General features: G+C 38.9%; 1 protein-coding gene across 6 annotated transcripts in view; it reads left to right on the top strand.

Moving 5' to 3' along the window:
- LOC124545923 (putative FERM domain-containing protein FRMD8P1) overlaps window positions 1-13,757 on the top strand; it is a 349,046-nt gene extending 335,289 nt beyond the window's left edge. For all 6 annotated transcript variants that reach the window (XM_047124887.1, XM_047124901.1, XM_047124924.1 and 3 more), the window contains 3 exons: window positions 9,799-9,900; window positions 10,116-10,229; window positions 13,313-13,757. In XM_047124887.1, the coding sequence (XP_046980843.1) occupies window positions 9,799-9,900; window positions 10,116-10,159 (146 nt within the window). In that variant the 3' untranslated portion in view covers window positions 10,160-10,229; window positions 13,313-13,757. The remainder of the gene's footprint in view (window positions 1-9,798; window positions 9,901-10,115; window positions 10,230-13,312) is intronic.
- The last annotated feature ends 383 nt before the right edge of the window (window positions 13,758-14,140 follow it).

The raw sequence follows: 14,140 nt of genomic DNA, 5'->3' as shown, positions 1-14,140 counted from the left end.
TATATGAGCAGAAGAATAATTCATGCTCGTGGTCGAGCGGTAGCGTTCTCGTTTCCCGCGCCCCGGTTCCCGGGTTCGATTCCCGGCGGGGTCAGGGATTTTCTCTGCCTCGTGATGACTGGGTGTTGTGTGATGTCCTTAGGTTAGTTAGGTTTAAGTAGTTCTAAGTTCTAGGGGACTGTGACCATAGATGTTAAGTCCCATAGTGCTCAGAGCCAATAATTCATGACGGTTGACTGGGGAGAATATAAAATGTAGACTCACAACAGGAAGTTAAGTATTTGTGAAAATTAGGAAATCATTACTGAAGGTATTTGTCTGGAGTAGTGTCATACAGAAGTGAAACATGGATGATAAGCAGTTGATAAGAGAGTAGGATAGACGAAACAACAATATGGCTAGTACTTTTCCACGTGTCACTTGCTGTCAAAGCTGAAGTGAGCAGAGGCAAAGAGACAAGAGTGATGACCCTGTGTGCACCCACCCACCCATCCAGCCCCCCCCCCCCCCCCCCCCCCACACACACTAGGAATTTTGTCTTTTGAAGTTAAGTGCTGGTCAAACTATCCCAGTTTGATTTTGATACTGTCCTTTTACTCGTAGCTTTGTATGTGTATGCAATACGTCACGTATATTGTATGCGCGTGTACACACACACTCTCACACATCTGAATCTCTGCTGTTCTACAGCGTTCATATCCAGAGAATGTGTTAAATTTATCTGTGGTACTCAGCCATGTGCCATGATATTTGCTCCAGAAACTCATCAGCGAAAATGTTGGCCCATCATAGTGATCATTCTCATGACCTGGTTGACACATCAAATGGTACAAATAACACAAATTGCACTTTGTACTTTTAAAGCATTCTGATTCAGTAAACTATGGGAAAGGAATACTAACAGTTTGCATTAATACATTTGTACATATCACCCTCATCTCATCCCCATCCCAATGGGTACCAGGGGTATCTTACTCTCACACTTTTTTTATACAAAAAGTGTCATGTGTATACCAAATTATGCTGAAATTGTTTCATAAAAATAGTCAGAAAAAATTTAGATCTCTATCCTAATCTAATTTTCTCCTCCTACTTTTCTCACTGCACATCCACTCCATTTTATACCTGCACACTACCCATCTCCATAATTCACATATATCTTCTACTCCTTACCCCTCTATCTGTCCATATTCTCCTCACCCCATTTCTCTATCAATGTCTTATGTCACTCCATTTTCGGTTTTCACCCCCACATAGCTTCTTTTCATAGAGTCTGTGTTATGTACATCAAGTTTGATTGAAATGCATCCAAAGGCTTAGGAGGAGATGTGAAACATAGATACATATATACATACATTTAAATATATGTAGATACAAGGTATCACAAAAATGAAAATTAATACTAAAATTCTAATGTGTACTTGACATCACAAAAAGTGGCAGCAGAAAATCATGGCCCATATCAAAGCCCGGTACATCACTAACATGTATGTAATGCCGATACCATTCAGCTGGATTCCTCTAAAACATGTTGAAGAGAAATTATTACTTGACATATTATGCAAAATTGTCCTTTCTGTACTCTAGACCTATTACAGCAAGAAATAAAACTTTTCTGCAAATAAAATATGCTGTTATTAACTGAAGATACACCACAACACTCCTAAAAGAGAAGTATTTGCTTATCATCACTGTCACTGAATGGTGAACCAGTAAAATTTTTATGTAAATGGGCAGACTCAATTCCATGTTAAGTTGCAACAGGATTCTTTATTCTTTTTCTTCTTTGTCATAAGAGACACATGCTATATGGAAGTCTCCTCTTTTCTGATAATGTGCACTTAATTTTCCATTGTAGTTGTGACAGTTTATAGGATCCAAATCAGTGAGAGTCACTTGTGGTGGCAAGTTTGATAAAACTAGCAGCAACAGTTGCTGTTAGTCCACAAATTTGAGATGGCTCAGACTTCTGCAAAAATTTTGATAATTTTCTTCGTAATATGATTCAGCTATCTTGGGACCAGACTTCACTTTTGCTTGTAATTGGCTTATCTGCTATCTCTGTTCTTCAGAGAATTCCTCTTGTTTTCTGTTGCTTGTATGTTCCCTCTGTCTATCATTGGTTTCTCAATATTACTTCTGTAAGTGGTCCTGTCTTGTATAGTGTCCTTTGTACTGCCAGACTTGGTTTAGGTCTTCTCTGATTTTGCCTACTTGTCTGGTATATACATGGTTTTGATGGAGGTTCTCATAGTACGTCAGTATCCTCTTTGTGCTCGAGTGCACATGTTTTATGAGGGAAGATCAGAAAGTAATAAACAATAATTTTATTACCAAAAAGTTTAATAGGTAACAAAACAAAAAAAATCACGAATGTACTATCATCTTTTATGTACAGGGTGTCCCAAAAAGAACGACCTGATTTTAAATAGAATTATTTATTTGGAAGAAGGGCTTAACACCAACAAATAGCATACTAAATTACTCAGAAAAGACTGAAGTTTATAAAAATCCATCATAAATGTTCAATATATCCTCCATTGGCTGCAAGGACGACATCTAGCCGATAGTCGAATTCATCCCAAACTGAGCGTAAGGTGTCTTCTGTCACTGAAACTACAGCAGCTGATATTCTGATTTTTGGTTCATCAATGTCACGAGGTAAGGGAGGAACATAAACACATTGTTTAACATATCCCCATAGAAAGAAATCACATGGTGTTAAGTCACGGGACCTAGGAGGCCAAGAGTGTAAAGCCTGGTCTCGCGGTCCTGTATGCCCCATCCAACGTTGGCATTGAGGAAACTGTGCATGTTGTTGTGCCAGTGTGGTGGTGCTCCATCTTGCTGATAGATGAAATTGTCAGAGTCAAGTTGTGGGAATAACCAGTTCCGTAGCATTGCAAGATATGATTGTCCTGTTCTCCCTCAAAAAAGTAGGATCCATAAACCTTGATTTGCGAAACAGCACAAAAAACATTCACCTTTGGAGAATCACATTCGTGTTCAATTGTTTCACGAGGATTTTCGAGCCCCACTATACACATATTATGATGGTGAACCTTACCACTAATATGGAAAGCTGCCTCATCACTGAATATCAACCGTGACATAAAAGTGTGATCTTTCATGTCCTCTAGAACAGCATTGCTAAAGTCCACTTGCTTCACTTTGTCAGTATCTCGAAGGGCTTGTACCAGTTGTAATTGGTATGGTTTGAGGGCTAAACGACGCCGTAACACACGCCACACTGTCATGCACAGTAATGCAAGCTCTCAGCTAGCACGACACGTGGACTTATGGGGACTCCACTCAAATGCTTTTCGGATTTGTTTCACTGTTTGATCAGTAATGCATGGCCAGCCAGAACTTTTGCCTTTACAGAGGCACCCTGTTTCTTCAAACTGTTTATACTACTGTCGAATGTTCTTTGGTGATGGTGGTTTAGCACGAAATCAAATATGAAATGCTCTCTGAACTGCGATCACTGATTGAGTACGACAAAATTCAATAACACAATACGCGTTCTGTTGCGCGGATGCCATATTGCGCGAGACTGGCTGCAAGCTCCAAATCAGTGCTCGTAGCAACATCTAACAGATTTTTTCTGAAACCCTAGACCATGCCAGTTACATCTAGTCTCAATATTATTACAAGTTAAAATCGAGTCATTCTTTTTGGGACACCATGCACTTTTCCACACAGTCCTCAACATTCTCAACACATTTCTTCCCTTGTGGTACCAATTTCAATATATTCTGCTTGTAGGAGTCCATTTTGTAGAGTATAGCCATCTGCTGACTACTGATTTCACTTCCACATCTGTTGCAAAGCGTTGGACGCCCAGGAATTTCTTCGTGGGACCAACAGATGAAATTTATGCTGGTGCAAGATCTGAATTGTATGGTGGATGCTGGAGCACCTCACACTCAAATTTGGCAGTTTTCTCACTAACAGGGGCAACAACATGGGGGTGAGCATTGTCATAAGAAGTCTGACCTGTCAGCATTAATATTGTGGTGTTTCTCGTGAAGGGCATGACACAACTTAACCAAAGTTTTAATGCGGGCTGCAGCATTCACAGTGGTCCCGTGTTCAGCAAAGTCCACCAATAACACACCATGCATATCCCAGAACACTGTCACAAGCACTTCCGTAGCAGACTGAGTCATTTTGAATTTTTTTCATACTTGGGAACCAGCATCTTTCCACTCCATAGAGACCCGCTTGGTTTTGGACCTGTAGTGGTACACCCATGATTCGACACCAGTGTCGAATCCTTTCAGAAAGTCATTTTCTTCCATGGCAAAATGTGTTAAGTGATCTAAGCTTGTCATCATTTGCTGGCCTCGTAGTTTTCTATCAGATTCTTAGGCATCCAGCAGCGACTAACTTTATGAAATTTCAACTTGTCATTGGACAATATCATACACCACTCCATGGGAAATGCTGAACTGCTGCGATAAGGTTTTCAGTTGCAGTCGCTGGTCATCTAAAATTGCTGCCTCAGTGGCTTTGACATTCTGTGGGGTTGCAACTGTTACTGCCCGCCCGGAGCATGGCACTTGAATAAGGTTTACACAGCCCTCGTGGAAGGATGTGGACAAGCTGAAGACATGGCTATGGTCCAACTGTCATCCCCCTACATATCATGCATGTACCCATGAATTTGCTTCGTTTATGCTTTTTGGGCCACAAATATCAACCTACACTTACACCATGTTTGTTTTGTAGTTCAGGCTTCTCTCACTAGAGCTGCACATAAAAGCAAAATACCCTCTTTATCACAGACTTCAAACTATATCCTCAAGAAATTTCGACAGTCCAGCTGCAATACCAGGGGAGAAACAAATTATTGTGCATTTCCAATGCTCTCTCGTACATGGCTGTAGAACTTCATGCTTTGTTTCTTTATGATATCATTCAGGGGTCAATGTGTTGATACACTGCATTCTGACATCCACCATGTTTCTTCATGTGTGTGCTGGGTAAGGTCTACTGTGCCGTCTTTATGAGATTTCTGTGGAGGCCCCACCAGCTGTTTGCCTGTTTTTCTGCTAACCCAGGCATGTGTCAAAATGTACATTGGTTCTCTTGGATCTTGATACGTGTTTGAATTTCAGTGGATTCTTCTTAATGAGGATGATATGTAAGTCAAGTCCTCATTTGACTGACACATTATGAATGTGTCTGTAATGCATAGCAGAGATGATTACACAGTCAATCTGGAATTCACCTAGAAGATCATTAAGACCCTTCCAGCTCGCCCGGTTGGCTGTGCGGTCTAACGCACGGCTTCCAGACCCCGGCACGAATCCGCCTGGCGAATTTGTGTCGAGGCCCGGTGAGCCGGCCAGTCTGTGGATGGTTTTTAGGCGGTTTTCTGTCTGCCTCAGCAAATGCGGGCTGGTTCCCCTTATTCCGCCTCAGCTACACTATGTCGGCGATTGCTGTGCAAACAAGTTCTCCATGTATGCGTACACCATCATTACTCTACCACGCAAACATAGGGGTTACACTTCTCTGGTGTGAGATGTTCCCTGCAGGGGGGAGGGGGGGGGGGGGGACGGGAGAGGGGTCCACCAGGGGCCGAACCGCACAATAACCCTGGGTTCGGTGTGGGCGGTGGAGGGATGAAGTGGACTGCGGCAGTCGTCATGGGGTTGCGGACCACTGCGGCTGCGGCGGGGACAGCTGTCATTTCTAGGTCCTCGGTTAACATAACATAACACCCTTCCATATACATCTATTCTGTAATGGCTTATGAAATGAGTGGATGTGATCGTCAGATGATAAATTTATGCAGAAGTCTGCTAGTCTCACATCATTCTTACTGGTGATAAGGTGCACTGGAATGTTGCCTGTGGTATTTTGTTTGTATTGTTCATGTCCAAGCTTAACGTTGAAGCCTTCCCAAATTTTTATGTGACTTTTGCCTAGTGTACGTTCCAACAAAGTCCAGTAGTCATCTACTTCTTCTGAATACTCACTAATGTCTCTGTTAAGAAGTGCATGCACATTGATTAATGTGTTTCATTTTGTATTCATCGCAGTACATCCAAGTCTGACAGTAACCACACTTTATGGTTACTGATTCTGTTGTATTCCATTGCTCCATTGCACCGTGCTGATAAACTGAACAAAATTTCTTCACGTATTATATATGATGGAGAAGCCAATATAAAACAAAATTCAACAGGATTTCAAATTGTCACGAGTGATACTCTAAATATGCTGATTTGCATCAATATTATGCTACTTGTGGTCTTGCGGTATCGGTCTCGCTTCCCACGCATGGGGTCCCGGGTTTGATTTCCGGTGAGGTCAAGGATTTTCCGTGCCTCAAGATGACTGGGTGTTGTTGTGTCATCTTTATCATCATCATTCATTTTCATTACAGTTGGAGGAAGGCAATGGCAAACCACCTCCGCTAGGACCTTGCCTAGTACGGCGGTGCGAGTCTCCCGCATCATCCCCTATGCTCCTTGGATTGTGGGACCTTATCATCATATGCTACTCACCATATAGCAGAGATGCTGAGTCACAGATAGGCACAACAAAAAGAGTGTCACACAAGAAGCTTTTGGCCAACAAGGCCTTTGTCAAAAATTGACAAAACACACACACACACACACACACACACACACACGCACACACACACACACACACGCACGCACACGCACGCACACTCTTACACACCCAGACACACTATTGACTGCAGCTTGATTGTATTGTTTTTCAAGTGAAGATTGACATCATTTAAAAGCAGTATATGTCCCATGGCTGTACCTGTGCTTTCAAGCCCTTTGAAATCACCAGATAAACAAGTTATTTGCCCTCAGGTACGTACAATGCTCCAAACAATTCTTTCACACTGATCGCTGCAAGAGTCTAACAATAATACAGCTATTTCCCTCTCACTGGAAAAGAAAAAAAATCTTTCAGATGATGTTCGACCTGGTCAGATGTTTGTTTACCAGATTTTGATGCTGTTAGAAGCACATTTGGGGCTTCAAAAAGAAATTTTTGAATTCTCGGTGCAAACTCATCATTACTTTCTTTTACAACTATGGAAAGTCAGGTGCAGCTATGGAACTTATATGTTGGAAGAACTTTGTGAGAAGATTTTCAAATGTAGTTCTGTCGAATGATTATGATTTCACTCTCCACTTGGGAAACAATGCAACGAAACTGCAGTCACTAGTACATGATCAATTCTCTCCACCAAGGCTTACCGATATACTGAAGTATGCCTAATAGAAATCAGGCTATTTAGAGGATCACCTGTGACAATTTGAAATCCTGCAGAATTTTGTTTCATATTGGATACTTTGTCATGTATATTAGGTGAAGAAATGTTGTTCAGTTTATGTGTGTGGTGTAAACAATTTATGTTTTGACCATTTCCTTATAGATTATCATTATTGTAATAATTTTCTACCATAATAATGAGTTATTCGCTATTTTAAATTAACAAGTTACATGTGTGTGAAATGATAAACAAAAAAGAAGATAGACATAAATATAAAACAACAATTTAAAACATAAAAGAAATATAAGTAATTAGAATAGTAATTAATGTTAAGATATTTTATTTAACTGTGTTGAAAACATTCCAACAAAATATTGCGTAAGGCTTATTTTCCGAAAGGGTATTTCAGAAGAAAGCTTTATTACTCAGGGATGTATGTGGCTCAAAAGCTTCTCTAATGGATGTTGTAACACAAATTCTCATGTTTCAAAATTAGTTCATGGTGGAAGGGCATTTTGCAAAATTTCAAATTATTGCAGAAGTTGATTATATAGTTTTCAAGTACGTTAATTACACATCAACTTTTATATGAAAAATTTTTTTATGTATCATTATTTTTAAGATACCCCTCTGAACCTAAAATGCCAAATTACCTTTTGGGATGAGGTTTATCCCTTGAAAGTGAAATTGGGCACAAATGGAAAAGTATGTGTTGCTCTATTTTGCCCCTCTACACACCCTACAAGTTTCATCAAGATCATTTATTGACACTTGGGAATGTTCCCTTGTGAGTCGCTGGCTAAAGTGTAATGGTCAGCAGTAGAGTAAGCAGTGAGCTGCACCACTAGGTGAACAGACGCTGGTCGCTAGCCACTGAGTCTCTTGGATTTAGGTGTGCTTAGCCCTCATTTGGTCACAGAAAGCAGGGGCACCTCCTTCAGCATTTCCACCAGAAATAATAATAACAATAATAATAAATTAATTGTGACACAATTTGGCAGAAGGACAAAGACTGTCAAAAGCTGATTATTTAGTCTACAAAGAGCAGCAGCATGGATGCTGATGTTTTCTTACAATTATATTATTGAATTATGGCAACAGAAGGCACTTTAACAGACCAATTGCAGAACACTCAAAAGTAAGAGATTTCAGGTCACTAGACCTTAGTTAAAAGAAAAAGAAAAGAGGTCATAAAACCACTCGAGGCCCTCAGATCGTCTGCACCATGCTTACTGAATAAAATGCACTTTGGGTGATGCACATTTATTCTACCTAATAACCATAGAAAAATCAGTGATTATATTCATGAAAACGTGTTTATGGGTTACTGGATAATGGCAGGAGACTGCCTGAATGATAATGCAAAACAGTGTGCATTGTGATTGTCTATAAGTACATATTGTATTGTTCTTACCTATATTATTATATAAGTCTGTAATTATTATTAAAGTAAAGTTAATCTTCAGTTGTATGAACAACTTTATCCACACAAAAAATGAAAAAAGTAAGTGTAAGAATTTGAACCTGTGATGTCCCAATTATTACGTAATCACTCTAATTGCTGAGCCAACTGACCATTCGAAACAGATAAAGTACTGAAACATAACAACTGTTTCTCAAAAGTGTTATCACCACATGAAGTGACAAGATTGAGCTGCATTGACCGAAAAGGTGTCTGTCGAATACCTGAACCACTTCCTTTTGACTCCAGCCACTTTGTTGATGAGCCCTGCTTGATTGCAAACAGGCTATTTGTGACTATGTCATTGATTACTGATATTGTGGAGGAAGGATATTTTATGGCAATGGAGGCTGGGGCACAAAGGCCACGTAACTGTCACCAGTCTGTGTGAGTCAGCCAAGCTGCCACGGTGTTCCTGAGCACAGTGTGCAACAGTGGATGAGTCGATGATGCAGCTGTACTGGAGAATTCAGGGGTGTGAATCCTTTGTTTAATCAGGGTGAAATGTGAAATTAACAAGACAAAGTAGCACAACAAAACAAAAAACAAACATTCCCGGAGGTGGGCTTCAATCCGTATCCTCTTGTTGAGCAGTCTCTTATTGGTCTGTTGTCTATGTCTCTGAATTATGATGTCACCATGAGTGATATTCAGGCACTTCTCACTGTTCTACTCTTGATTCCATTTTATGACTTTAAGTGCCTTTTCCTTGTAGGAAATACTAGGAACAACATTGAGCAAATTTTTTGTGTGCATTTTTAGATGGTTCATTCTGTTAATAAGGCATAATTCTGTTAGTTACACACGCTGTTATCGGCGACCATTACTTTTATCAGCAGTGTTGTACAGTGTGTAATAATACTGACTCGTGCATAATGCGACAGGCAATTTGAATTTCAGGTACTGTCACTTCTTGTACTCTCAAATGTACATACCTGCTGAGTAATGTCTGCTCTGAATAATCTTCTTCTCCTCTATCACTTTTACATTCCATAAAAAATATTTAATCATTGTAAAATTGTGTATTTTGATATTACTGATGTAAATACAGCAGTATTGCTTTTACTGTTTCAATTTTTAACAGATACACAGGTTCCATTAACTACAGTGAATCGGCGAGAACTTCCTCAGTCGTGTTTGAGCAACAAATTGAGCAAGCTAACTCTTGCAACATTTGACGAAGATGGTAATTATTAATTTAGCATGAAAACTTATTGAAAATATTATTTTAAAAACTTACCAGTTTAGTTCTTTGGATTGTTCAGTCTCACAACTGAAACTTCAAATCTTAGTCAGTAGATGTTACTATATTGCTTAAAAACTGAAGTGCAGAAGATGTATGGACTTCATTTCAATCAAAGCTTGTATTCAATTAATTTTTTTTTATTTCACATTTTTCAGGACGCTGTATTGGTCAGATGGGCTCTTGGTCATTCAGTTATTAGACTCCCAGTATTTACAGGCACCCTTTTCTTCTCAAATATGTGGTGTAGCTGAATAATCGCCCTGTGTAAAGTAAGTATCTCTTAACAACATTCTCAAAGGTTCTTGAAAAGGCAGTGTATAACAGGATTGTGGCACATCTTGATAAACTTAATATTATTAACCACAGACAGTTTGGTTTTCAAAAAGGGGTTTCCACAGAGCGTGCCATATATTCACTCACGAATGATGTCTTGGAGTCTATTAATAGTAAGAAGTCACCAGTTGGTGTCTTCTGTGATATTTCCAAGGCCTTTGATTGTGTAAACCACAAGATACTCTTGGAGAAGGCCTATCATTACGGAATCAAAGGGCCTATAGGTAACTGGCTAAAATCATATCTTCAAGACAGGAAACAAAAGGTGGTTCTACATGGCTGCAACGAAGGATCTCCTAATCTAGTGGATTCTGAATGGGGCAAAATTCAGCATGGAGTTCCCCAGGGATCTGTCCTTGGACCCTTGCTGTTTTTAATATATGTTAATGATTTACCCCTGTCCATTAGTAAAAATTGTGAATTCACAATGTTTGCTGATGATACAAGCATTGTCGTTGATGGTCAGTCTACTGCTGATCTGGAGGCTGATGTTAATGATATACTCAGAGAAGTTACAGCTTGGTTTTCAATAAATTCTCTTTCAGTTAATATTAAAAAAACTAATTTTATACAGTTCCACACAAAAAATAAAACTCTAGAAAGTATAGTAATTGCTCATGACAACCAGGAACTAGAACAGGTGCAATCCACTAAATTCCTGGGGGTTCACATTGACAGTAGGCTCAACTGGGAACAGCATGTGTCCCTTACTCTAAAAAGGCTTTCATCAGCAACTTTTGCTCTAAGAATAATTACTCATTTTGGGGACATCAACATTTTAAAATCGTCTTACTTTGGGTACTTTCACTCATTAATGAGTTACGGAATAATATTCTGGGGTAATTCAACAGCCTCAAAAAAAATCTTAACTGCTCAGAAGAGAGCAGTCAGAATCATGTGTGGGGTTCCTCCACGAACCTCATGTAGAAAACTTTTTATACAGTTAGGTATTCTGACCACAACATGTCAGTACATATACTCTCTGATGAATGTAGTTAATAAAGACTATGCTCAGTATGAAACAAATTGTTCATACCATAACTACAATACTAGAGGTAAAGATGATCTACATGTTGAACTAAAAAATTTAACACTTGTACAGAAGGGAGTAAAGTATGCGGCTATAAAAACTTTTAATGCATTGCCTAATTATATTAAATGTACAATACAAAATGAAACGCTGTTCAAAGGTATGTTAAAAAAATACCTGCTCGACCATCCACTGTACTCGTTAGATGAATTCTTTTTCAGAAGTAATGCCCTCCCTTAATAATAGATGTATTTAGTCTCTTAGTTATTAGATGGATGATACAATATTATGTTAATGTTATAGTGTTAATGTTATAGTTATAATGTTATATTGAGAGTTGCTATACTAGTTTAATGACAGCTTGTAATATCTATATCATTGAATTATATTACTATTCTGTAGCATTAATTGTATTTGTACAATTGTATTGACACGTTCCACATCCAGGCGAATCACTCGCATGTACGGATCTATGGAATATGCATACCAAACCAAATAAAAAAAAAAAAAAAAATAAAAAAATAAAATTATTAACTGTATTTTGATTGTGTTATGAGAAGTAAATTTTTAAAAGTCATTTGTTAATTACATTTCATTCTGTTCCATCTGCAGTTTTATTCACAACAATATTTTCATACTGCATAATGTGTGATGGTAGAGGGAGGGGGGGGGGGGAGGGGGGGGGGGAGGACATTCATTTTCACGTAGATGAGTAACAAATTTATATTATGGTCATAATGTCCACTTTATTGTCAATTAATTTGAAAGTTAAATTCATATAGCAACTAAGGATTTATTTAGGAAAATGGAAAACTTAATTTTTGTAATTATAGTGTCTGGTATCTGTTTCTGCTGCAATGTTTGCCTTTAAATATAAGTGTGTTGAGATTCGAGTTTGTTGTCTTCTCTTTGCTCTGAATGGCTGCAACTGTAGCAGAATTCTCTTTGGACTTCATGCCTGATACAGTGTTGCTATGCTGGAATCGAGAAAACTTCAGAAATATTCAGCTTTATATTAATGAATAAAAATCTTTTCTTTTGTAACAAATATTATATATTATCTTCCAAATTCAATATCTTCATCCAGTTCCGTACTTTATCAACACAAGGAACATCACATAAGTATGTGTGCTGATCCCTGGCATTACAAGAAGAATGGCATTTTAGACATTTCCAGTGACTTTGTCTGTTCGTGATCCGCATCGTGAAAGTGTGTGCTTCTACTAGGTGGTATACCGTACTACTCGAAACCCATGATGATAACTCGAGGAGAAAACGGAAAGCCCACACAGGCACTGCAATGCACAGTAATGCTGCAGTTCTTGCCATGAAGACTTGTGGAGTCCATCTGTATATACATCACATGCAAAACAGCAGACAAATTGTCCAAACAGCTTCCAATTTTTTAACCACTAAATTATTATACGGCTTAAGTATTAATCAGTTACGTTAATATAGGGCTGTACATCACTCTACCATTGCGATACAGTGCATCACAGTGCTGAACTCCTAATAAGAGGCATAACATGTGTTAATATTTTGAAGACACATAGGGTAGTGGCGTTTTGTTTGCGTAAAATTAGGATTTCATTAGGAAAAATAAAAATAAGGAAAAATGAAAAATTAGGAAAAATAAAAATGATTTGAAAAGTAACTTGTTTCCTCTCTCAAGAATGTTAGAAAGTTTGTGATCTGCTAAAAGGGAATTCCTGTAATTGCAGTTGTAGGTTGTCCTAGTCTAAAAATTTGTGAAGAGATTGGTTATCGTTGTGTGTGTTCATTAACACAGCCTGTACAGTGGGGCTCTGATTGTCTCCACAAAGAGAAAAATCATATCTAGAATATTTTAGCACCAGACGGAAGACTCACCAGTCATTGTTAATACTGACAGAAAATGAATATCGCATGTGATTTAGCCACTTGTTAACTCTGTTTATTGTACGATCTTGAAAGTATTTATCTTTATATATTGTATCTTATTTTTCTCAGATTACACGGGATCATATGTGCTACAGCTACTTCTGCTGGATACCGGGCCACACGGGAATCCAGGCAGAAGATTAAATAACTGAGGAGGCTGCAGGGAAGATGACAAGACAATCCTGGGGGTCCAGCTTCTCACTGCTGAGCTGAGACAGAGAGCCACGCAGGAATGACTGTGGCTGGCAGTGAGGGACAATAAATGAGATGATTACCCTGCCATGCTGTACCTCCTGTCAGTCACTCTGGCAGGATGAAGTCATTCCGACCCTTTTTCCACATAGGACATCATCTTCTTAGTCTGTGGCATTTGTGGCATAGGAATCGGTGTACTCCTCATTTTCACTGTGATCATTTATGTAGGAACCTGCTCTCTATTCTGTACGATGATGAGGCAAGTGTGATAAAATCCTTAAGATCTCATGTAGTGTGTATGTTTGAGGCTGAGCTTTTATGAAGAAAGTTTGCATTTTATGTTCAGCTGTGACTGTTTTGTATTTAGTTATTTCGTGCATCTTCAGTGATTTGATACATATACACATACACACACATTTTAACTAACATATGCCACATAAAAAGCAGAAATTGTTCGTATGAGAGGGTATAGGGGAGGGGGTGGGCAGATAAGTAGGGCAAATGTATTGTGAGAAAGGTCCCCCGGAGGAGGGGGGGATGGAGGATTGCAGTCCGCCACATGGGCAGGCACTAAACATATGCTGAAAAATTGTTCTTGTTAGATAGTGAAGACCACCAAAGTCTATTAAGTGCATCGGCTGCATTAAACATGAGCTCAGAATTTACAGGAAACCCCTACACACTAGCATAGTTATCCACAAC

This window comes from Schistocerca americana, chromosome 1 (assembly GCF_021461395.2).
Source record: "Schistocerca americana isolate TAMUIC-IGC-003095 chromosome 1, iqSchAmer2.1, whole genome shotgun sequence".
Taxonomy (NCBI): Eukaryota; Metazoa; Arthropoda; class Insecta; order Orthoptera; family Acrididae; genus Schistocerca; species Schistocerca americana.
The sequence above is the reverse complement of the archived record's forward strand: the minus strand, read 5'-3'. Positions and strand labels throughout refer to the sequence as shown.